Source organism: Amblyomma maculatum, chromosome 3 (assembly GCF_055883805.1).
Source record: "Amblyomma maculatum isolate TAMU_Amacu chromosome 3, ASM5588380v1, whole genome shotgun sequence".
Classification (NCBI taxonomy): Eukaryota; Metazoa; Arthropoda; class Arachnida; order Ixodida; family Ixodidae; genus Amblyomma; species Amblyomma maculatum.
In genome coordinates this window covers 17,400,491-17,422,974 of record NC_139346.1, presented here as the reverse complement: position 1 = coordinate 17,422,974, position 22,484 = coordinate 17,400,491, and the positions used below count along the sequence as shown (strand labels likewise).

General features: G+C 48.3%; 1 protein-coding gene across 2 annotated transcripts in view; it reads left to right on the top strand.

Moving 5' to 3' along the window:
• The window catches only part of Osbp (oxysterol binding protein), a 192,407-nt gene that overhangs the window by 64,905 nt on the left and 105,018 nt on the right, over positions 1-22,484 (top strand). For both annotated transcript variants that reach the window (XM_084597320.1, XM_084597322.1), the window contains exon 4: positions 17,598-17,846. In XM_084597320.1, the coding sequence (XP_084453446.1) occupies positions 17,598-17,846 (249 nt within the window). The remainder of the gene's footprint in view (positions 1-17,597; positions 17,847-22,484) is intronic.

Below are 22,484 nucleotides of genomic sequence, written 5' to 3'. Positions count from 1 at the left end.
GAGCCGATGCCGAGTGTTTGGACCTTTAAGGCCCCTCGGCGGAGGCAACACACCACTTTGGCCCACGCTTCCCATAGACGGCACCTCCGGGCTGACCCACCCGGGGGAAATCGGCAGTCGCCTTTTCCTGTTCTCCCCTCCATCTTTCACTTTCCTATTTTCTTTCTTAGAACTGTCCTGTCCTCTCTTACCTTCTTCATTTCTTCCTACTTCCAGGCGGCGAGGGTTAACCTTGTGTGGCTAGCTACCCTGAGTTACGCCATATTGGGTTATAGTTGCGGTGTACAGCTGGCGTGGGCAGGAATAGACAATTTCTGTCCCGTCCCCTCGTTGGGCTCCATGGTGGGTGGCTGGCACTGCAGCCGAAAAATACACTTTTTATGGCATCTAAACACCTTAACCCCGATCGTCCTCCTTCTAAAAGGGGGCGCACCGAGACCACCATGTTCTTCTCAAAGAACATAAACAACTTTCCTCGTTTCCACGTGGTCCACAGTGACCACGAGGAAATCACTGCACGACTTGTGTCCCCATTTGTTGTTTCTCGAACGTTGACTGAGGCCATTGGCCAGGGCTATAAGATAAAGAAACTTGGAAACGGTGACCTGTTACTAGAATTAATATACAATCATCAGTATCAGAAGCTCAGTGCAGTCGAATCATTTGGAGAAATACCGGTACAGATTAGCCCGCACCGATCACTGAACACTGCCCGAGGAGTCATCTCTGATGATGACCTTAGGTACGTGAGTGAACAAGAACTTCTTGAAGGCCTGAAGGAACAAAATGTCACAGATGTTTACCGGATAAAGATCCGACGAGATAACAAAGAGATAGAAACAAAGCACATTGTACTCACCTTTGCTGCAAGCACTCTCCCAGAATCAGTCGAAGTAGGCTACACAAAGATAAAACTGAGGCCCTACATCCCTAACCCACGCGGCTGCTTCAAATGTCAGAAATATGGCCATGGCTCTCAGAGTTGCCGTGGCCAACTCACATGTGCAAAGTGTGCCTCGCACGAACACCCTACAGACAACTGCGAAGAACAGCTGCTTCTCTGCTCAAACTGTGAAGGTAACCACCCAGCTTATTCACGCTCATGCCCATACTGGAAAAAAGAAAAAGAAATAATTACACTGAAAGTCACCGAAAACATATCTTACGGAGAGGCACGAAAGCGGCTTTCTCTTCCTCAAAAGCCACACTACTCCGTTGTGACGCAGCAGGGCGCGGCATCACAGCGGTCGTCGGCACCTGCCCAGGAAGCACACAGTTCTTCCAGGGCAGCGCCACCTGCGCCCTCGGTGGAGTCAGCTAGCACTACTCCACCACCACCCGCAAAGCTGGCTGCGCGGACCCCCAGGTCAGCCGGCCCAAAGGCCTCGACCCATGAGTCGAGGCCTAAAACTGACAATCCTGTGCTTTCTGCACAGTCGTCCACCGCATCTGAAGATGCGATGGACACAACTTCTTCACCCCAGCTGCCTAGGCGGCAAAGTTCACTGGAGTGAAAAAGAAAGGGAAAAGTCCCAATAACAGGTCCCAAGGACCTACAAACCTAAATTTAAACTTGTCCCTTAAATAACTTTTAATTATGGCGCTCCTCATTTATTGGAACTGCCGAGGACTCTTTAAAAATTTAGATGATATATATGAAATTCTTGCGGACTATCAGCCAAACATACTTTGTCTGCAAGAAACCCATTTAAAACCAGCAGACTCAAATTTCCTTAACCAATATAATGTATTCAGGAACGACAGGCAAGGCAGCTCTCACTCCTCTGGTGGCGTTGCCATTGTAACACAAAAATCAATCCCCTCTCGAAACATCTCACTCAACACAGACTTAGAGGCAGTGGCAATCAGAAGCTTAGTTTATGGCAAAATAACAGCCGTATGTTCCCTGTATATTGCTCCAACTTATAAGCTAAGTAGCGAAAGTTTTGAAAAATTGATTGATCAACTTCCGGAACCTTGGTTGCTGGTCGGAGACTTTAATGCTCACCACCCATTATGGGGATGTACAAGAACGGACTCCCGAGGTGTTCTAATCGAAAAATTCTTATTGTCCTCGGGATCATGCTTACTAAACACGAAACAGCCAACTTACTACAATATAGCTTATAACTCTTACACATCCATAGACCTAGCTATTGGCTCCTCGATGTTCCTGGCAGCTACAGAGTGGACTGTCATTAACAATCTATACGGAAGTGACCATTTTCCGATCTTAATAAAATATACTGGGAACGGAAATGAAAATGTGTCGAATCCCAGAAAATTCAAAGAAAATGCAGCCAACTGGAAGATGTTCAGGGAACACTCATCATTGGCCAGTTCATCAGTTACTGACTTAGGCGTTGATGAAACTCAACGCTTAATCACGCTGCACATCATAGAGGCAGCAGAAAAATACATTCCACAGACGTCAAGTAAGCCACGAAATAAACGAAGACCCTGGTGGAATGCAGAATGTAAGACTGCTCGTGAAACTCAAAACAGGGCATGGTCGAAACTACGCCGATACCCCACAGCCGAAAACCTAATAGCCTTTAAGCGTGCAAAGGCAAATGGCAGGCGTATTCGACGCATCTCCAAGCGAGAAAGCTGGTCATCATTCCTTTCTTCAGTGAACTCCTATTCTGACGCACACAAAGTTCACAACAGGATAAGAGCACTTAAAGGATATAGCACAGTCCCAACGCCCCTTGTCAGCGCCAGTGGTGACTCTCTTGAACATCAAGCAGACACACTAGGGCAACACTTTGAATACATATTCAGCTCAGCACACTATACAGATTCCTTTTTGCGGCACAAGGCAAGAGAGGAGAGGAAGCACATACATGATAAAAGGCCATCCTCAGGAGGATACAATAGCCCATTCACCATGCAGGAGCTGAAGATTGCACTAGACACATGTGGTAACACAGCTCCAAGTCCTGACAGGATCACATATGGAATGCTCAGGCATCTGCATGTGAACACTGTTGAAACCCTACTCTACCTGTATAATAAAGTATGGGCCACAGGACGCTTTCCTAAAGCATGGAAGGAAGCGATCATCATCCCAATATTAAAACCCGGAAAAGAACCCACACTTGCTGCTAGTTATCGGCCTATCGCACTAACCAGCTGTCTATGCAAGCTTTTTGAGAAAATGGTAAATCGTCGCCTTCTCCATTTCCTTGAATACAATGGTCTTCTTTATCAAAACCAAGCTGGTTTTAGAGCTGGGCGATCAACAGCTGATCAGCTCATTGCCTTTGAGTCTTATGCAAGGGATGCTTTTGCACATAAACAACATTGTTTATCTGTCTTTTTCGATCTTGAAAAAGCATATGATACCACTTGGCGCTATGGTATCATCCGCGACCTCTTCTCTCTTGGCATCACAGGAAACATGTTGAGCACAATTCGAAGTTACTTGTCTGAACGGACCTTCAAAGTTCGTGTTGGCAATGCATATTCAAAGCAGTACATTCAAGAAAATGGTGTCCCTCAAGGTGGTGTTCTCAGTTGCACACTTTTTGTAGTCAAAATGAACTCTTTAAAAAGCGTGCTGCCAAAAACTATTTCTTGTTCTGTATATGTTGATGACGTCCAGATAAGCTTCAAATCTTGCAACTTGGCCATCTGTGAACGACAAATTCAGCTAGGTGTAAACAAATTGTCCAGGTGGGCTGATGACAATGGGTTTAAATTTAACTCTGGAAAGAGTGTTTGTGTACTTTTCTCTAAGCAGCGTGGCATCAGGCCTGACCCCAACATTACACTGAATGGCCAGAGCCTTGCCTTTAAAAAAGAACATAAATTTCTTGGCGTAGTTGTTGACGAAAAACTTTCCTTCATTCCCCACATAAAACAGTTGCGACTGAAGTGTCTCAAAGCGATGAATTTGCTAAAAATTCTCTCTCACCGGTCATGGGGCACAGACCGCGACTGCCTTCTGAACCTTCTGAATAGTGTAGTTCTATCACGCATTGACTATTGCTCGATGGTTTATGGGTCAGCATCATCCTCTGCGCTAAAATTGCTCGATCCCGTGCACCACCTCGGCCTTCGCCTCGCTACAGGCGCTTTCCGAACTAGCCCAATTGCTAGCCTCTATGTCGAGGCGAACCGATGGTCACTGCAACGAAGGAGACAATTTACTTCTCTAACTTATGCTATGAAGGTACTATGCCAACTGGACCATCTATGTCATCGGCTCCTGCTTGACAAAACTGGCACAGCACTTTTCTCAAAAAAACCATCTCTAACACCACCATATCCAATCAGAGTTGCCACGCACATTGAATATCTGAATGTTTCGGTTACCAGTCTTCATACAACTTCCATAAAAGACCTAATTGCTCCTTGGGAAATGCACGGTGTTAATTGCGACCTGTCGTTTCTTGAAGTGGGCAAACATGCATCCCCTATTGCCATGCAGCAGCATTTCATGTCACTTCAGGAGAAGTACACTTGTGATGAATATTACACTGATGCTTCGAAGTCTGCTCAAGTCTCCTGTGCAGCACATGGACCACAGTTTTCACAGTCAAAAACCCTGAACAGAAATACTAGTATATTTACCGCTGAATGCCATGGTATCCTTTTAGCTGTGAGACACATTATAGAAAATAAAATACAGACGTCGATCATCTACACAGACTCCCTCAGTGTTTTAAAGTCCCTATCCTTTTGGAAATGGCAAAATAAGAACCCAGTACTGAACTCTCTTTATAACACCCTTATGTTTGCCCATGAACAAGAAATTAAAATTACACTGTGTTGGGTGCCAGGCCACCGCTGTATACCTGGTAATGAGGCAGCTGATAGGCTAGCTGCTTCAGCTGCCCTTCGAAATGACACAGACATTGATAAGATAACTTATCATGACCTCAAACCACACATAAAAAACATGATTCGACAACAATGGCAAAAGGAATGGGACGCAGCATCAGAAAATAAACTACACACAATAAAGGCAAAAATAGGCAGGTACACCACAGAAAAACAACACAGATTTAAAGAAGTAGCCCTGTGCAGGCTGAGAATTGGGCACACATACATAACCCATACATATCTTTTAACCAACTCTCCTGCACCACACTGCTCGAGATGTGGTGATCGACTCACTGTCATACATGTTTTAATCATATGTGCACAACTGGAACCAGAAAGAAGACGTCATTTTCCCTCCTTGTTCACTCACCAAATACCTGCACACCCATCCATTTTTATTGGCGACAACCCAATGTTTCCTTTAAAACAGGTGCTTAAATTTTTATCACAAGTAGGCTTTTTACATGAAATTTTTTATCGACGTGGGTCTCAGCCCGCTCCTCCTTGAGAGGACGGATGAGATCTTTTAATACATCTACTTATACATTGCGCATCCATTATATATCACAAATGAATTTTAGGCCCTATACACCATTGTTTTTAGCGAGATTACAGAGCGAATACATTTTTAGGCCCTATACACCAGTTTTTTGTCCCTTCATGAAAAATCACAACTATTCCATCATATAAACTTGAGTGCACCATTAACCTTGAGTTTGGCGCTCTTTGGCCTGAGTCGCCCTTGCGCCATTAAAATCCATCATCATCATCAGAAACACTATTTGAGCTTACTCATTAACCAAACCCGTTCCTCAAAACTTCCGATGCCACGCGCTGTAGTTAGGTTCCAAGCAGAGCCCTTCACATGCCACGTTTGCATAGGTGAAAGTGCCTTATTTTGCCTTCTCTACATTTAACTTTTCTCCTCTTCTTTCCTCCTAAAAGGTGCAAGTCTATCTGCGTCCCGACTGCAAAGTTACCTACGCGCATTGGTGCTATACCAACAGAAAATATTAAGCATGGAACGGCCTTTTGGAGCTGGGAGACGGTGGGGGTCTCCAGGCTCTTTTTTTTAACGCTTTCAGTTGCGTTTCTCATTTTAACAATCACTGCCTTTTTCAGGGAGAAAAGGTAAGAACAGCATAATGCATTACGTGAGCACCCTTGGGTACATTTGCTCTCGATTCCCCTTTTAAATAACCTGGCCTTGCTAAAGGTACCCTCGATCTTTCTCATTATTATTATTTTTTTTCTGGTCAGCGCGTAGTTATCAGACTTGCCATTCCACTGAGCAACAGGCATTCCGGGCCTTTCGGCGTTTTGAAAGTGTGAGGCGGATGTGTGACTGGTCCGAAGGGTGAGAAAGGCACATGAGATAAACGAACAAGACAAAATGCTACCGGAGGATACTGGCAGCGGTCCTCCCTTGGGAAAGGAGCAACTAGTTGAACACAAGATAAACACAAGTGAACACAAGATAAACACTATATTTCCAAAATCAGCAAGAAAGATACTAAACCATGAAAAGACATACATGAAGCAAACTCTGGGCCGGCCCACAATCACACAGGTAATCGAGCTCTGCTAAGCTATCATCTGATGGGTATCGGGTTAATGCTGGTGTTTCCAGAGTACATGCACATACACAGGCCCGGTCCAACGTTGCAATCTCTAGCAGTGGAGTCTCTAGCAGTGGCGTCACGAGGGGGGTGCGGGGGGTGTTGTCCGTACCGGATGAAGTGCTCAAGGGGGGGGGGGGGGGGAGATGCAACTGGGCAGTGACAGAAAGTAAGGGGGGGGGGGGGGGGCGGAATTAATTATTGTGTAATGATGCGAAAAGGCGCGCATTGGTGCCCCTGAGACACTGACTGGCAAGTGTGATGTTGTAGAACGAATTATTGTGTTGTGAGTGCTTCAAAACACATGCCTTAGTTTCTGCCTTAGTTCCATTTCAACTTTGGACTGGGCCTGTGTTTTGTACGTCCGTGTACCCTGGAAATGCCAGCATTAACTTGATACCTGTCTGAAACCCCTGCGTGGGAGGATGTTAGACGACACCCGTCTGCAGCTATGCCGCTGAATTGCCTTTTTTTGTGTATGTGCAGTTCACTCTCCTTTCCCAAGCGAGGACCGCTGGCAGTATCTCTCCGGCAGTCATTTGTCTTGTTCTATTATCTCCTGTGCCTTTCTCGCTCCTCGGTCCAGTCACACATCCGCATCACACTTTCAAAACGCCGAAAGGCATGGAATGCCTGTTGCTCAGTAGGATGGCAAGCCTGATCACTACGTGCTGACTAGAAAAAAATTATAATGAAAAGGAGGGCACCTTTTCAGAAAGGCCAGGTGCTTTCAAAGGAGAATTGCAAAGGAATGTACCCAAGGGTGCTCACGCTGTGCATTATGTGGTTCTTACTTTTTCTTTTCTAACAGCCAACCCAGAGCTGTACTCGCCATGGCAGATCGTACCAAAATCGCCAATGACGAGTTACACTCGTCCGACCCGATATTGCGGTGCTGCCATCTAGAAAGATGAGTTACAGTCGTCAACTTCATTGGTCGCGATTTTGAACACTAGAGGGAGTTAGTCGACCATAAAAGCGCATATTGCACCTAATTGAAGTCTCAAAAGAGTCATTTCACAATGCACATTGTGGTTTCTATGTGGGCATAGGCCACCAACCACCACGGGTTCGAGCATCGCGCGAGCCGAAGCCCCGATCAGCCGTCACCACGCGCACACTGAAACACCGCAGCGCGCACTCAACCTCCACAGGGAGGGGAGCACTTCGCTGCAAGGACACCAACCTCCAAGTTCACAAAGGAGACGTTTATTGAAACGCCATCCTCCAGCGGCACACACACACATGCATACACATACACATATATACAAACGCACATACACACACATACTCAGTCACCGTGTCCCTGGCGCGCGCGAGAAGCAAGGCTCCCCTGCGCGCACGAAGTGACATGGAGTGCGCGCCGCAAGCACGCAAGGGCGTGCTGTGATCTCTCTCTCGCGGTGACCTAAGGGTTCTTTAGAGAGAGTGGGCAACCACCGCAAAGTACGCCTGTCGCAGATCGTTGGACCACGATCAACAGGCTTGAGCTGCGCTCTCAGGTACAACCCGGAGCGGACTAACTCGAGTACACACTGGTCTGCACGGAGAAAGGCCGTCAGACAAGAACAGTTGCGTACGCACCTTGCGATGTCTCGGAGGGGTCTCTCTTTCGGCCCCGCTCGGTCGAAGCGGTGCCGTGTTCCTGCCAAAAGGCACCAATGAGATAAGCCATCGGGACGCCAGGGCGGAGCTGTGGCTGAGCGACAGGGACAAGTCGTCTGGACATCTCTCCGCCGCCTCAGGCGGGAGAAAGGGAAAGAGGAGAACAACAGGGAAGTGGGAGGCTGCCGCGCAAAGGGCAGCCGCAGCAAGCCCGAATCCCACATCCTCCTCTCCTTAATTGCCCTCCTACCCATCAGGGAAAGCACGCGGCAGGTCCCCATCATGAAGAAAAGAATGCTATTCTCACGCAACAAGTCAACTGCGCTTCAGTTCCAGCCAAAAAGATCTCGAAAAGACAGACACTCCAGAAAGACAAACTTTACCAAGGCGCACAAAAAAAAAAGAACAAGATGGCATGAAGAATAATGTACAAAGTTCCGCCATGTTCCGAAGGCGAAGTAACCACAAAGTCCCAAAGTTCGTCGGTGCAGCTCAGGGAGCCTGCGGTGACTCACCACTCGTTGACTTCTGGGTGGCCAACGTTCATCGTTGGCTGCAAACGATCGCCGTCGGTGGTGGTGCAGGTTAAGTGCAGGAACAGCGAACACGCCGAAGGGGCCCCAGGCAAGGAAAGTCCGTGACTCCGTGGTGAATCAAGGCGCACATGGGAAGACCGCGCGGGGCTTGCTTTCCACCGCGCTCCGCACATGCCGGCAAACACACATGACGCGACGTCGTCGCCTCCACGCCCAGGCACGCACACGCACAGCCACTCACACACCAAAGGGTGATGCCGACGTTCAGCGGCGAACCTGTCCCGAGCACCTTCGCAACTGCGGCCGCCTTGGGTGCAAGAGGCATCGTCCATGCTCCCCGTCCCCAAACGGCCCCAACTTCCTCTCCGCACACACCGGAAAAGCAGCGCGTCGAGGCTGCCTGATGAGCAACCCTCACAATTTCAAGAAGAAAGAGGAGAAAAGGCGCGCTGTACAAAAGAAGGCACTCACTGTACAATATTTACAAGATAGGAAGCAAGAACAGAAACAGAAGAAAACGAAAAATGAGAAAAGCGAGACAAAACAAAATAATAAAAAATAAAGTACACAGGCTGGAACTGAGCAAGCCAGAAAGGGGGGAGACCAACCTTGCTTCCGGGTAGGGTTCAACGAGAAAGCTCGCTCGGTGAAGCGGTATGCCTTCGGTTGCGGAAAAGGCCCGCCGTCCGGCATCAATCACACAGGTGAACGTTGCCTCACCTTGTACCGGTGCGGGGCACGGCTGCATTCCACCGCATCGGGTGTGCCTTGGCGCTTGCCTGTGGTGACAATGGGCACCAGCGCAAGCTCGTCAGACCGTTACGCATGGGCCTTCAGGTCTGCTATGTAGGCACGGCTGGCTTTCCCCATAGGGGGATTCTCCAGCAATGAGCCCCTGCTTGTTACTGGGGGAATTCCCCATGAAATCGCAGGTGGCCATCTGCCACGGACGCACACTGTCAGTTCAAGCCCGAATCCCACAATATACACTGTGGGAAAGCCACCGTCGGGAAGTTTCTTTTTAACTTTTAGTGTTAATTTTAACCACAAACCATCAAAGTAATATATTTTCAGAACCATAATTACATGGAGAAAATTATGGTCACTTAAAAAAATTGCGATTTTGGTATGCTTTCGGAAAAGAAATTGGTGGTTAAAGGGTTAAAATTAGAAATTAGGAAGCGTTAAAAAATGAGTCTGGAGACGCTTACTACCTTTTTCGGAAATGTGTGCTTTTACTGGGATATTTTGCTGAATTATCAGTCGTGGGGCACGATTGCTGCATCCTAGTGTTAAAACATAAAGAAAAATGACACTTCACTCGCACTGCGTGGTGGTTGCAGAGCGAACTTGACTTCAAAGCAAACAATGAGGAAAGAGTAGGTAGAAAGGAAATTACGATTTGGTGCTTAAAGGGACACTGCAGCGGTTTTCAAATGTGTCTAGAGTTTTGAAGTAAATTATTTGTTGATCATGTCTGCGAAGTTATTTTTTCGATTATGCATAATACACCTGTGCAATAGCCGACTGAAAGCGCACAATTCAAATTTTCCGCGCTCCGCGCGACTGCTACAGAGGAGGAAAGCTGAGAAGGAAGATAAATTCAAGCTGACTGAAGGAAACATTCTACTCGAAGAATTTTTTTCGTGACTGTGACTACATGCAGTTTGTTCCTAATGCAATTCCTATAGGGCTTTGTCAAAAAGGCGTGACTGAACCATGACACAGTTCTCTTCTATTTCCTCGCACAAAAGCATTGTGCCAGTCACCATTTCCTAGAACCACGTTTAGTAAGGGGGCAGGCTACCTTTGAATCCCAACTTTTTTGTTCCTTGAGATAACAGAATGAAAATTTCAGGGTAAATAACTGCAAAGTCTCATGGAGTTGCGCGCACTGGTACTCAAGTTACAGAAGTATATCAGAATGGTCCACATAGGTTCCTTGTTCCATGCCTGGAGAACTTGCAGAATATTGTCGCATAGCGAGCTATGTCCATGTCGCGCGCCGATTTTCCTGACCCGGGCACAGCTGGGGAGCGGTCTTTTTTTTGCCTGCGTGGCGTGGCTGTGCTTTCTCCTTCTTGTTTGGGGTGCGCGCCATTGTACGGATGGCCTTGCTCTCACGCCGGGGCATGGTGCAGCTTCCCTTGACCTCTCTTGGGGGGTATTCTTCACGATCCATGCCGTTCCGAAAATGGTTAATGGGCTGCGAAGGAGGCGAGCTGTTGGAAGCTCGCGTTCCAGCCGGTTGACATTAAGACACCTGAGGGCTTGGGGGCGACGGCTGAGAGCGTGGACCGAGCTTTGTGTTCTGTACCATCTCTGTGCGTGCTGCCCATGTGTTTGTGGTTGACCTTTTGTGTATTTGTGTGCCAGGCAGAGATGTGCCACGTCTTCTTGAAACTCACGCGGTGCTCGCAAGGAAACAACCTCGTGGGCATCGGCGTCCTATTGGTTCCTCAGTTTTAAAGAAAGTCTTCTCACTGGCTCCGATAATCGCATTTCCGCCTGGTAACAAACACTGCCTCAAGAATCGTGAAAAACGTTGGGCAGAGGAGTTTTGGCGGCAAGTGAAGGAGGACGGCGACCATCCGAGCTGCTGCTCGGGACCCCTGCTCAAAAGATGCCGCGTAGGCCTAAATGATGTGTTGTTAATCTGAGTTTGTTGTTTAATTGGTACCACTTGATTCGCTTGAATTAATGTTTGTACTCATCTTTATTAAGTTAACTTATGCCATCAATCGGAATCGCCTGGTCCTTTTCTTCAATGCGGTGGAGCCGTCGTGCCGTCACGGAAGTCCAGCTTGTGAACACTTCATTACAATATGTTGGCACAGTGAAATTCATTATGAAGTTTCCTGAATACGTACCATACGGCAAGACAGAGCCCTTTTTCTGAATTATCCATGCTAAAAAAAATTTTAGCATAGCATTGAGGTTAGTGCCACTAATTGGACTTGCATTAGTCTAATTTTGACTGCCCATTATAAATTCCATACTCAATATTTTGAAAAAATGAGCTTGTCTTGCCCTCAAAAATTTATTCATCATCATCATCATCATCATCATCAGCCTGATTATACCCACTGCAGGGCGAAGGCCTCTCCCATATTTCTCCACTTAACCCGGTTCTGTGCTAGCTGCATCCACTTGACCCCTGCAAACTTCTTAATCTCATCCGCCCACCTAACTTTCTGCCGCCCCCTGCTACGCTTTCCTTCCCTTGGAATCCAGTTTGTTACCCTCAACGACCATCGGTTATCCTCTCTTCGCACTACATGTCCTGCCCATGTCCATTTCTTCTTAATTTCTTAAATTAAAAATTTATTCAGGCACATAATAAAAAAATAAAACGGGTGGGAATCTGATTAGCGGTTTCAGAGATACTGCTGGAATAAGCAACCATACCTGGAAAAAAATTAATTCTGAGAAAATGGCCCTTGAAGTTTAAAACAACATTTTCAGGTCTAATGTTTGCTTTTCACAGCAGCACGTTGTGCCTTCACCTCATCGGGAGTCAGAAAGTGCATTTTCATGCGTACAATGGACGATGCTGACACATTATCACTTGTGATGACAGACGCTATACGGGAGGCTGGGATCGCCGAGGTTGATATGGTCGGTACAGCAGGCCTGCTCCAAACACCGTCTCCTTACGTTGACGCGAAAGATACACCGTTGGAAGTGGCAGCGCAGTCGGTCTAGTAGTGGTGTAGTAGAGGCAGCACTGCTGGAAGCGTCTCCGCGACCATTGGCGATGCGTTTCGCTAACTTCGCCATGCGGACGGCATTCACAGAATGACGCCATGCACCGAACGCATGCTGTGTTTTGAACCTCTTAGCGCGCATCGTGATCGACCGTGCGACGATCCACAAGGTGCACAAAACCGTTCAAAACATGTCACCAGAATCCGTAACGAGCGATGATGACAGCGATCTCAAAAATGGTGAAACGTGACGTGATTCAAGCGAGTGCACAAAGAACGCCAGCTCAGTAGGCAGCCAGAGCAGGTGATGCGCCGGGGAGGGACCACCGCGTCAGCGTGCGCAGCAGCCAATAGCACTCGCGCAATCCCCCTGCATTCTCACGAAGTGCGCGCTTCGTCCAATCACAGCCCGAATTCGAGACTTAGGAAGCTCAGCATTCTTTGCGAGGCCACCAATCACAAGTGAGACATGCTTCTGCTACGCCGCGGACGAAGGCAACATGGAAAAGGGCAAGCATTCGCAAACAAAAAAGACCAAGATGGCGGCGCTCGGTTCAGCGGTAGAAAAATGACGTGCGTGCTAAGTTTGGGTACTTTTGATGTTCGCTCGCTGCTTGGGGGCTGCCCACGTCCAGTTGTATATTTAATTTAAAGCAGTTCCACGATGAATTAAGTGCTCATAATTATAGAAAACATATTTGATAACATATACAGCCCAGATATGTACTTTTTTAAAAAAAGACTTTTTCGCTATTTTTCGACTTTCGAAGCCCATGTCCCCCCTTAATGGAAGAAAAGGGAGGTAAGGTTTGTACTTTGTAGTTCAATTAGTTTCTGACTATTCAGGTCTCATTTGTATATGACCCTTTGCGTTTAGCGTTGATTGCGATCTGTTGACTGAGTGCAGTCTCGCTATTGGATAGGCAGACAGCATCGACGCGTGGTTGTATTCGAATGTCTCGGTTTTTTTTTGCGCGAAGCTCCATGCAACGGCTTCTGTGCTAAATATCTGACAACTATGATTAAGAAGGGCTAAGTGTTATGTCGCAGCTAAGTTGTGATGGCTTTGCGAGATCCTTTCCAGCACGGCACGTGCCTGATATGTTCGTAGAATCCTTACGGGAGCATGTTTAGAAGATAAATTGTATACCGCTCAGCTGAGCATGGGTGCATTTAGGTATAGAACGCACAAAGCGTGGTTTCCTTGGGTGCGTCCAAAGTCGTAAACCTAAGTCAGTAAACGTTTTCATCGTCATCTTCGATGCGTCCAAGCAAGCAATCAGCAAAGTTGTTCACATATGGCCGTGTGATTTTACACCCGTTGCTGCCTCGTCATTTTACATAGTCCTGTCTTGTTTGGGGATGCACATTAAATTAGAAATGAAAACGACGAGGCTCTTGTGAGAAAACAGATTTCAGAACATGGTTTTCTCACGAAGGTATGGGTGCAGCGGTGCTGCAGCTTTGCTTTCAACATACGTCAGTTGTCAACTCAGTAAACGTATATTGTGAGCATATGTTAAAAGGGAAAGGTTCTCTACATCTGCTAAATGTCCCATGACTCAAGCAGCATTATGCGCGTGTTTGACTTGGTCTCCAGCATAATGGCTATGCCGATGCCTCGCATTCATCACAGACCTTGGAAACCGCTCTTCGCTCACGGTTCATTTGTCTGGTGGTAACATTGTGTTACTTCACTCTTTTCATAAAATTCTCTGTTTCCTCAAGATACGACATCTGGCACTCAAAGCAGGATTTGGTACACCGCACCTTGGGCCCTTTTTTTACAGCAATGACTTTTCGGACAGAGCGGGAGGCCTGAGACGGAGGTAGTCGGCTAGTGCATTGTTCGCTGCCCTTCCTTCCCAGGAATATGCGCACCGAGGATTGCTGAGGGCTATGTAGTTTCTGCTATTAATGACACACACTACTTTTTAAAATGCCTTATTCTAACCAAAGTAAGATTTCATGTAAAACCTATGCTCCCCAGAACGGAAGTGCTGCGTCGTTTGTGGGCGCATCTGGTACATGCGATAAAAATCATGATGGTGATTCGAGTGGAAATGGCGTGCCATAATGACATTCACAAAGCCGCAGAGAACTGCTATCAGCACAGAGCGCAGCAAAGGAGCCAAATCAGCAGCTTGCCCGGTCCTCAAAATGTCGTCATGCGACGTCTTGGGCAATCACAGGCGCCGGCGCGACCCGTGGTGAGCCCCGGCACACAGGCTGCGTATTTCTGCTGAAAAAAGGCTATTCCTGCTTTTTTCTGCTAATTTCAATCTGATATTCAAGCTCGCAGCATGAAAAACCGTGGGTTTCTGCTGAAAGCCCGATTTTTGCAAAAAGTGCTGCAGTGCTGCAGTGTACCTTTAAAACGCGGCACGGGGGGTGGGGGGGAGGTGTGTGTGTGGAGGGGGGGGAGTGTGCTGCACCATGCGCCTCTCGTGCACCGGGTGCGAGTGACCCTAGCGACGCCACTGGTCTGTTGCATAAACTAAGGCATTTGTTTTCAAGCACTCCTCACAACAAAATAATTCGCTCTGCGAGAAGATAACGCTGGCCAATGAGTGTCTTAGTGTCACCTCTGTTTCTTTTTTCTATTTCATTTACGATCCGACAGAGCCAGAGGCAGAAAAAACGTCAACTCCTGCTTTCTTTCCAATCTTCTTAAGATTGTGGGGAATTTGGGGCATGTAAGGAATAACTGTAAGCTTTTTGTGTTGTCTGCGTGCTTCAGCCAGAGATGGTTAACTTTTTTTGCAAGAAAGCTTCTCGAAGCAGGTATGCAGGCTCATGCGATCAGGGCACAACTCCTCTCCACTGTTACAGAAAAACTGCTGAAAAGCACCAAGCACGTCACCGCAGAGCTGAGATGAGAGAATCAATATGCAGGTGCTGAGCGCACCTGGACAGTTGAGGGCCCCTCGCAGCCATCTGCAAAATGGATTTAGCTCTGTATATGGGGTAGCACTGCTCATTATTCTGGCTAAATGGATTCTTAATGCATTCTTGACAGCAGCACAAAAAAGAACGGCTGAAATTTGAGTGCGGACGAAGAGTATGAGATTTAGCAAATTCAAAACGAAATAAAACGAAAACTCATTGCCCATCTCACTTACTCTTGTGCTGACAGTGGGTACTACCAGTGAAAATTGAGCCTTGCACATATGCAGTGCAACCTTGCATGCAGTTGTTGCCAGGGCAGGCCACACCCGTGCATTTTGATGAAATCATCCTTCAACAACAATGACAAAACTCAACAAATACAGCTGCCCCGTCAAGGTTGGTAGGCACTTTGGCTGGGCCCAACCTCGCTTCTTGTTCGGCCTTTCTCTTCACCCTGGAGGTCAAAGTGTGTGAAGGGGCATTCTTGTTGACATAGTTTGAGCAGCCAGTGTGCACTGGTTGAAGCTGGCGTAAAGTGTTGCTGCTGGCATTTTTCTGATTAGTTTTTGCTCGCCTTTGTTTCAGATTGTGTCCCCTGCAAACCATCTCGCCACACCTTATACTCCGTTTCATACATCAGGTGCAACGCAGCGAAAGCTATGCAAGTAGTCTGCAAGAAAAAAAAAAAAATCACTACGCACTCGTTTTGCGGCCGAGTGGTTCCTGCGGAAACGGGCTCTATTCCGAGCATACACGTTTGCAATAACTTGCTTCGCATGCATAGACATCTTCGCAGTGCGGATCTTATAGAAAAAACGCGCACCGAAGAACCATTCTCTCAAAAAGAGATGCGCAGTGCGGAGGGCACAGCCAGCAGCATCTAGTGGCACAGCTGGCAAGGTTGCGGGGCAGCGAAAACGAGACACGAAGACAACATAAAGAACATACAAATTCACCGAATTCAATCCTTTCTCCCTAAAAAAGGTGCTCTTTAAGAAGTTGATGGCAAATGTAAGGTGTATTAAGCCTGCAGACAAAATAACTATTATTTCCTCTCGTCAAGAGCAGGCACTATTTTTCATCACTGATGCGGAGAGTGCAGACAAGAGCTGTAGCTTTGGCAGCGTTGCACTTGATGTATGAAACTGAGCATAGGTGCACTTCCTGAGTACAAAGGAACAAAATTAGCTCTCACCAGTTAGAACAGCAGTGCCCAGTCTGGCTGCCACCTAATTTCTGCTGCAAGAAATCGCCTCTATGTTCTGAACCACCGGCTCGAAAGGAGGCGGTGAAGACACACACTCAAGTATTATGGTTTTGGTGATCTCTTAGGGCGCTCGGGAATTGTAATGGCCCATAGCAAAGAGTATAGAATGCATGCTTGCCTAACGTTGCAGGGCTCCTTTAACTCTTTCTTTGCCATGCCTATTCAAATCGATCAGCAGTGATCGATGCTTTAAAGTGCCGATTTCCATATGTTGGAGTTGTTTCTCGCTCATCTAGTGCCGCCCAGTAGTCAGTGTAGGCGCTGCACTTGTAGAACCAGCTTACATTTTCCCGCTCTGAAGATCTGATCTTTGATGGACATTTTTGAGAACTAATGTGCATGTGTTGTTGTGAAAGGTGACGTGGCAGTTGCGCTTGAAAAAAAAAAAAAGCCCTGCCATTCGTGGTAATGCAGCATTAACATCAAATTTTTGCGATCAAAAGACTTCCAGCAAGTCAAATATCAAACTATATCATCGGATTTGTTATCTGACGGTATTGAGGGGTGATAGTTACCCAAAAATGGCACCTGCTGTTCACTAGTAAGCTTTGACTCTGGGTCCGGGTTGTTTTATTCCGTAAAAACGCATTCCTGAAGGAATGCCGCTTGTCCAACATATATACTGGGCCTTTACACCCAGTTTGCAGTAGTTATGGTTTGATGCCTCACGAAAACTAGGAACTGCTTCACCACGTGGCACAAGTAATCTGGCTGTTTTTATGTAGCTGAGGAACGGCGCTGTACAGATAGCTTATTTGTTTATACAGTGTTCCTGGGCCAGTTTTCTTCAAAATGAATAATGACTAATGCATCTGTAGGTATCGTGCCTTTTGTATCTTATTTTTATCAACTCTCCACAAAAATGGCAATTTTCCGATTTCTTATGTGTTGCCTATTAATTTTTTGCTTTGTATGCTGCATTGTGTGCTACAGTATTATTTGTACTGGCAAAAAAGTATCTTGCAAGACCAATGCAAGACGGCCAATTTCTCATGGAAACGAAAAAGTTAATGCGTGCCAACTATAAGAAACTCTCGGGGCTAAGCTTTGGTCAACACTGGCACTGTTTGCAGTTAGCAAATCTTTTGGCTCTTTTGAACTAAAGGCGAGCATTGGGTAGTTACTTTGGTTATTTTCTCCACAGGTGAACTTTAATGAGCCCCTGTCGACGCTCCAGCGGCTGACCGAGGACTATGAGTACTCGGAGCTGCTGGATCGGGCAGCCCAGTGTGGGGAGGACGCTGCCCTGCAGCTGGTGTATGTGGCGGCATTTGCGGTCTCCTCTTACGCCACCACAGCCAACCGCACAGGCAAGCCCTTCAACCCCTTGCTGGGGGAGACGTACGAGTGTGACCGGCGCGACGACTTTGGCTGGCGATCCATCTCGGAGCAGGCAAGTGCACCTTTCTCACAACTGGCACTTGTGGTTATCCTTGATCGATAAATCCCCGTTGGTGCACAGTGGTGGGGTCCTTTACTAATGTGACGACGGTGCCCAAGAGTTGGCTGTTACAGATAAGGGCAAAATTTATGGTCCACTTCGAATAAAATGGCCGAACACACTTGTTGTGTATGTGTGTTGTGTATGTGGTGTGCGCAACGGACTACGATGTCTCATAGCTCAGCTGGCATATGTGATGATGTAGTCCTTATGTTGTGTGAACACTGGCACGGCCGCTTGATGGAAGCGCACTAGGTGCGGCCTACTACGTCGCCCGAAACCGGCGGGAGGCGCCTACTTCCAGTCTCCACCGCCGCGGCGCCACCGTTCAGGGACAGCCGCGCACGGAGAGCTGCGCTTTGAGGGAGGCGTCGGCGTGGTAGAAGCCTTTTATTTTAAGGATATAAGAGCTCCGCTTCACACAATTTGGCAACACGAATTAGTATATACTGTCATGTCTAGTGTGACCATGTCAGCACTTAGCGCTTGCTCGGCAAGGATGTATACTGGAGTGTACCCCAAAAAACTTATAGTGACGGTGGTTCAAGGCCACTCGATTGGAGAGCCCGCATTACCGTGGTTTGCATTCAGATCCAGTTGTTTGTCACATGAAAATGTCACCCGGCTGTGAACAATTCGAAGCTGTTCAGCTGCCATGGTAGCCTAATGCGTAACCCCTTAAATCACTATGTCGCGAATTCCGTGCGTGTCATTTCCATACATACCATTTACAAAAACCTGCATACAGCTTTTATGCACAATATAATGATGACCTGTTCTAAGCTGCCAAGCGCTATCCAATAAAAAAATGTCCTACTGTGAGCAACCTCTGTGAAAATGCGACATGTAACCAACCTTCATATCTCATTCTGACAAATGCTACGGTGGAAATATGAAGATGTTTATTAGGTTAAATCTAGATGATCACCTGGGACCTTCGACTCAGTTGGAGACCTTAAACTTTGTACGCCAGAACGCTATCCGTCATGGCTTCCCACATTTTGCATGACCGGACAAAGTAAGCGCGCTTGTTAGAGCCGGTCTGCCTCAAGGTGCTACGTATATGCGTCGAAAGTTTTTATTACTACCGTATACACGCGTGTAATGGCCGCACGCATGTAATGTCCGCACCCCGAACATTAGAAAGAAAATTGGGAAAAAAATCTTTTAAAAAATTTCCCGAGTAAAAGCCGCACCATGAGTTTCAGGAAGTTAGGCAGTGCCGTCTACTGTGCGGTGCAAGAAATACGGAGGTTTTGTGGTTACTGCCGCCAGGTGGGGCCCAAAAATGAGAGAGAGAGAGAGAGAACAACTTTTATTTAAAATGCCTGCAGAATCGGTTAGGCTCCCTCCAAGCAGGGAGGACAAGCTTTTACCGTGACGCGGCCACTACGTCAGTCTCGTGCGTTGTGCTCCTTGAGGTCTTGTTACATCCCTCGCTACTTCCGCGGGTTCGAGAGGGCCGCCGCCCCCTTCTTGGGGGTGCTGCCCCCCCTCTCCTCGGTTTCGCTCGGTCGCTGCCTCTCTAGAGCTGCCGAGACCTGCTGGACGGCCTTGAGTTGTGTCTCTTGATCACAGCTCCTCATTGCAGCCTCTAGCTGCGGCGGGATCGTCGTCTTCTCGCTGGCTTCGCGCGGATTTACGCTACAGTCCCAAAGGATGTGAGCCGCGGTGGCTCTCTCCTTCGCGCACAGTCTACACATGTCGCTCGCGTGCACACTGGGACACATGTGCTTAGTTAGCACCGGGGTGAGCAGGGACCCCGTCTGTAACTGTCTGTATAACACTGCCTCCTTCCGGGTAAGCCCCGGGTGAGGTGGCGGCATAGTCTGTCTGTTGTCTGTACCATTTCACTATTTCGTTGAAGGTGGTCATCTTGTCCTTGGCACTGCGCCGCGACCAAGACTCCGAGTCGGCCGTGCTTGCAGCCGCGCGGTTGGTTAGTCCTCGCGCGGCCGAGTTGGCCGTCTCGTTGTGGTTCACGTTTCCGCGTTCCGACACGTCACTGCCCATGTGGGCCGGAAACCACTTGATCACCACAGGACTTTTGCGTGCGATGTCTTCGGCCTTGCGCAGTATGCGCGCGGCCTCACTACATACCCTACCCTTGGCGTTGTTCTTCACTGCCGTTCTAGAGTCACACAACACTGTAGTGCATCCGGGGTCGGAAACGGCCAAGGCGATGGCCACCTCCTCCGCTCGGTGCGCTTCTCGAGTCCGGACGCTCACCGCGGTCTTCGTTGCACCCGTCGATGCCCTGACAACCACCACCGCGTATGCGTTGGTGTTCCCTCGATACTCCGCCGCGTCCACGTAGGCGGCGCCTTCTTCTCTGGCGTGGAGGTCTACGAGAGCCCGGGCCCTCGCCAACCTCCGCTCCCTGTTGTGCTCGGGGTTCACGTTCTTCGGGATCGGGAAGACCCTGAGCTTTCTGTTGATGCTATCTGGTATAGGTACGTCTTTCTGCTGCTTGCCTTCCCTCGGTTCGAGGCCAAGGTCCCGCAGTATCTGTCTTCCGGTTCTCGTTTCAGAGAGACGCTCGAGTTGCGCCCTACTCTGTGCTTCGGCTATTTCGTCCAGCGTGTTGTGGACTCCCAGCGCCATGAATTTTTCGGTGCTCGTGCCCCCGAGGAGACCGAGTGCCGCCTTATACGCCTTGCGTATGGTGGCGTCTATCTTGTTACGTTCACTCGGCCTCCAGTTGTGGAAGGCGGCCAAGTACGTTATGTGGCTAACTGCGAAGGATTGAACGAGCCTAGTCAGGCTCTCCTCCTTCATCCCCGCTTTTCTGTTGGACACCCTCTTGATGAGTCTCATTGCCGCAGCCGCTTTGCCCGCGAGCTTGTTGACCGTTTCACCGTTGGCTCGATTTCGCTGGATGAGCAGCCCGAGTACTCGAATCTTCTCGACCTCCGGTATTACTTGTCCTCCCGCCGTCTTGACCGTGATCTTGGGACGCTCGTACTTGACTTCCATATTCTTTCTTTTCCTGCCCGATCCTTTCGGGGGAATCACCAGCAGTTCTGACTTGGCCGGAGAGCAAACGAGTCCAGACCCGTCCAGCTGCTCCTCGATGGCGTTGACCGCTTCTTGCAGCGTTGTCTCGATGTGTCCGTCGCTTCCTCCCGGTACCCATAGCGTAACGTCGGCGTAGATGGTGTGCCGGACTCCCGCTACTCTTTCTAGCCGGGTGGCCACCCCGATCATCACGAGGTTGAAGAGTAGCGGGGAGATTACCGACCCCTGCGGAGTTCCGACGCTGCCCAGCTTCTTCTCTTCAAGTGAAAGCAGAAATGAAGCGTAAGGTTAGAAGTAGAATTGCCAATAAGAATTAAGAACAAAATATTTGAGGAAAAAAAAAGTCGAGCATGGGGGCAGCGGCCACCACTTCCGTTACAAAGGGGGCGCTCCTAGCCGCAGCGATGCCCGCCCGTTACAAAGGGTGAGGCCAGCAAATCCAATCCAATCCAATCCAAGTCTGTTCGCTCCTCCGTTTTACAGCCATTTTCTCGATCGCCCGTAGCATATCACGTGCGATCTCGCAATCGGAACGCATCGCTGCCCTGATTTGTTCTGCGCTCGTGAGCTGAAGATTTTCTTTTTCCTCAATGGGAAAATATGTTAGTTATACCGCTCATTTTAAGCTGAAAGTGATTCACTACGCAAAAGAAGAAGGAAAAAGAGCAGCTGGACGAAAGTTTGGCGTTGACGAAAAATGTGTACGGCGATGGTACTCCCAAGAAGATGCCCTCAGGAAAACAAATGTTCAGAGGCGCGCTTTCCGAGGGAAGCAGAGCATGTTTCCTGAAGTTGAAGACTCACTTCTCGAATACGTGACGGAGACGCGGCACCACGGTTTTGCTGTTTCGACTGAGATGTTGCGCATGAAAGCGCTAGACATTGCACGCAGCAAGGGGATTGCGGCTACCGTGTTTAAAGCCAGCAATGTGGAAAAAAGTTTGTGGAAAAAAGACTGGAAAAAAGTTTCAAGGTGACAGGGATATCAAACAGGCTGGACGGTACGGAGCATGACCTCATCTGGGACAAGTACGAGCCTGAAGTCCCGATGAGTTCGGAGGAGGAGGAGGACGACGACGACGAGGAGGAGTGATGTTTTGGACACGGGGCGAGCCTGAAATCCCGATGAGTTCAGCGGAGGAGGACGAGGAGTTTTTTGACAATAATAAAGGCAGGTACCACCGCAAATAATTTTTTTTTCACTGTCTTTTTTCTCATGTAATCGCTGCACCCCCTGATTTTCACCCCAATCTCGGAAAAAAAAGTGTGGCCATTACACGCGTGTATACGGTATAGGAGTGCAGCGGTGGCGTAGCGGTAGAACATCCGCCTCGCATACAAGAGGACCGGGGTTCAAATCCCGGTGTCGCGCAATTCTCCACCGGATGAAAAGAAAAAAAAAAAAAAAATCAGCGTGTCGATGGAATTGCATAGACAGGTTTGGGGTGCGACCTGATGCCGGTGGACACCTCCGGCAACGCACTCCCTCACCAGAACAGGAGTTGGCCACCCTGGTGCAGTAATTGGCCGCAACCTCCTGTGATAAGCTCCATAAAACCCCGGCCCTCAGTC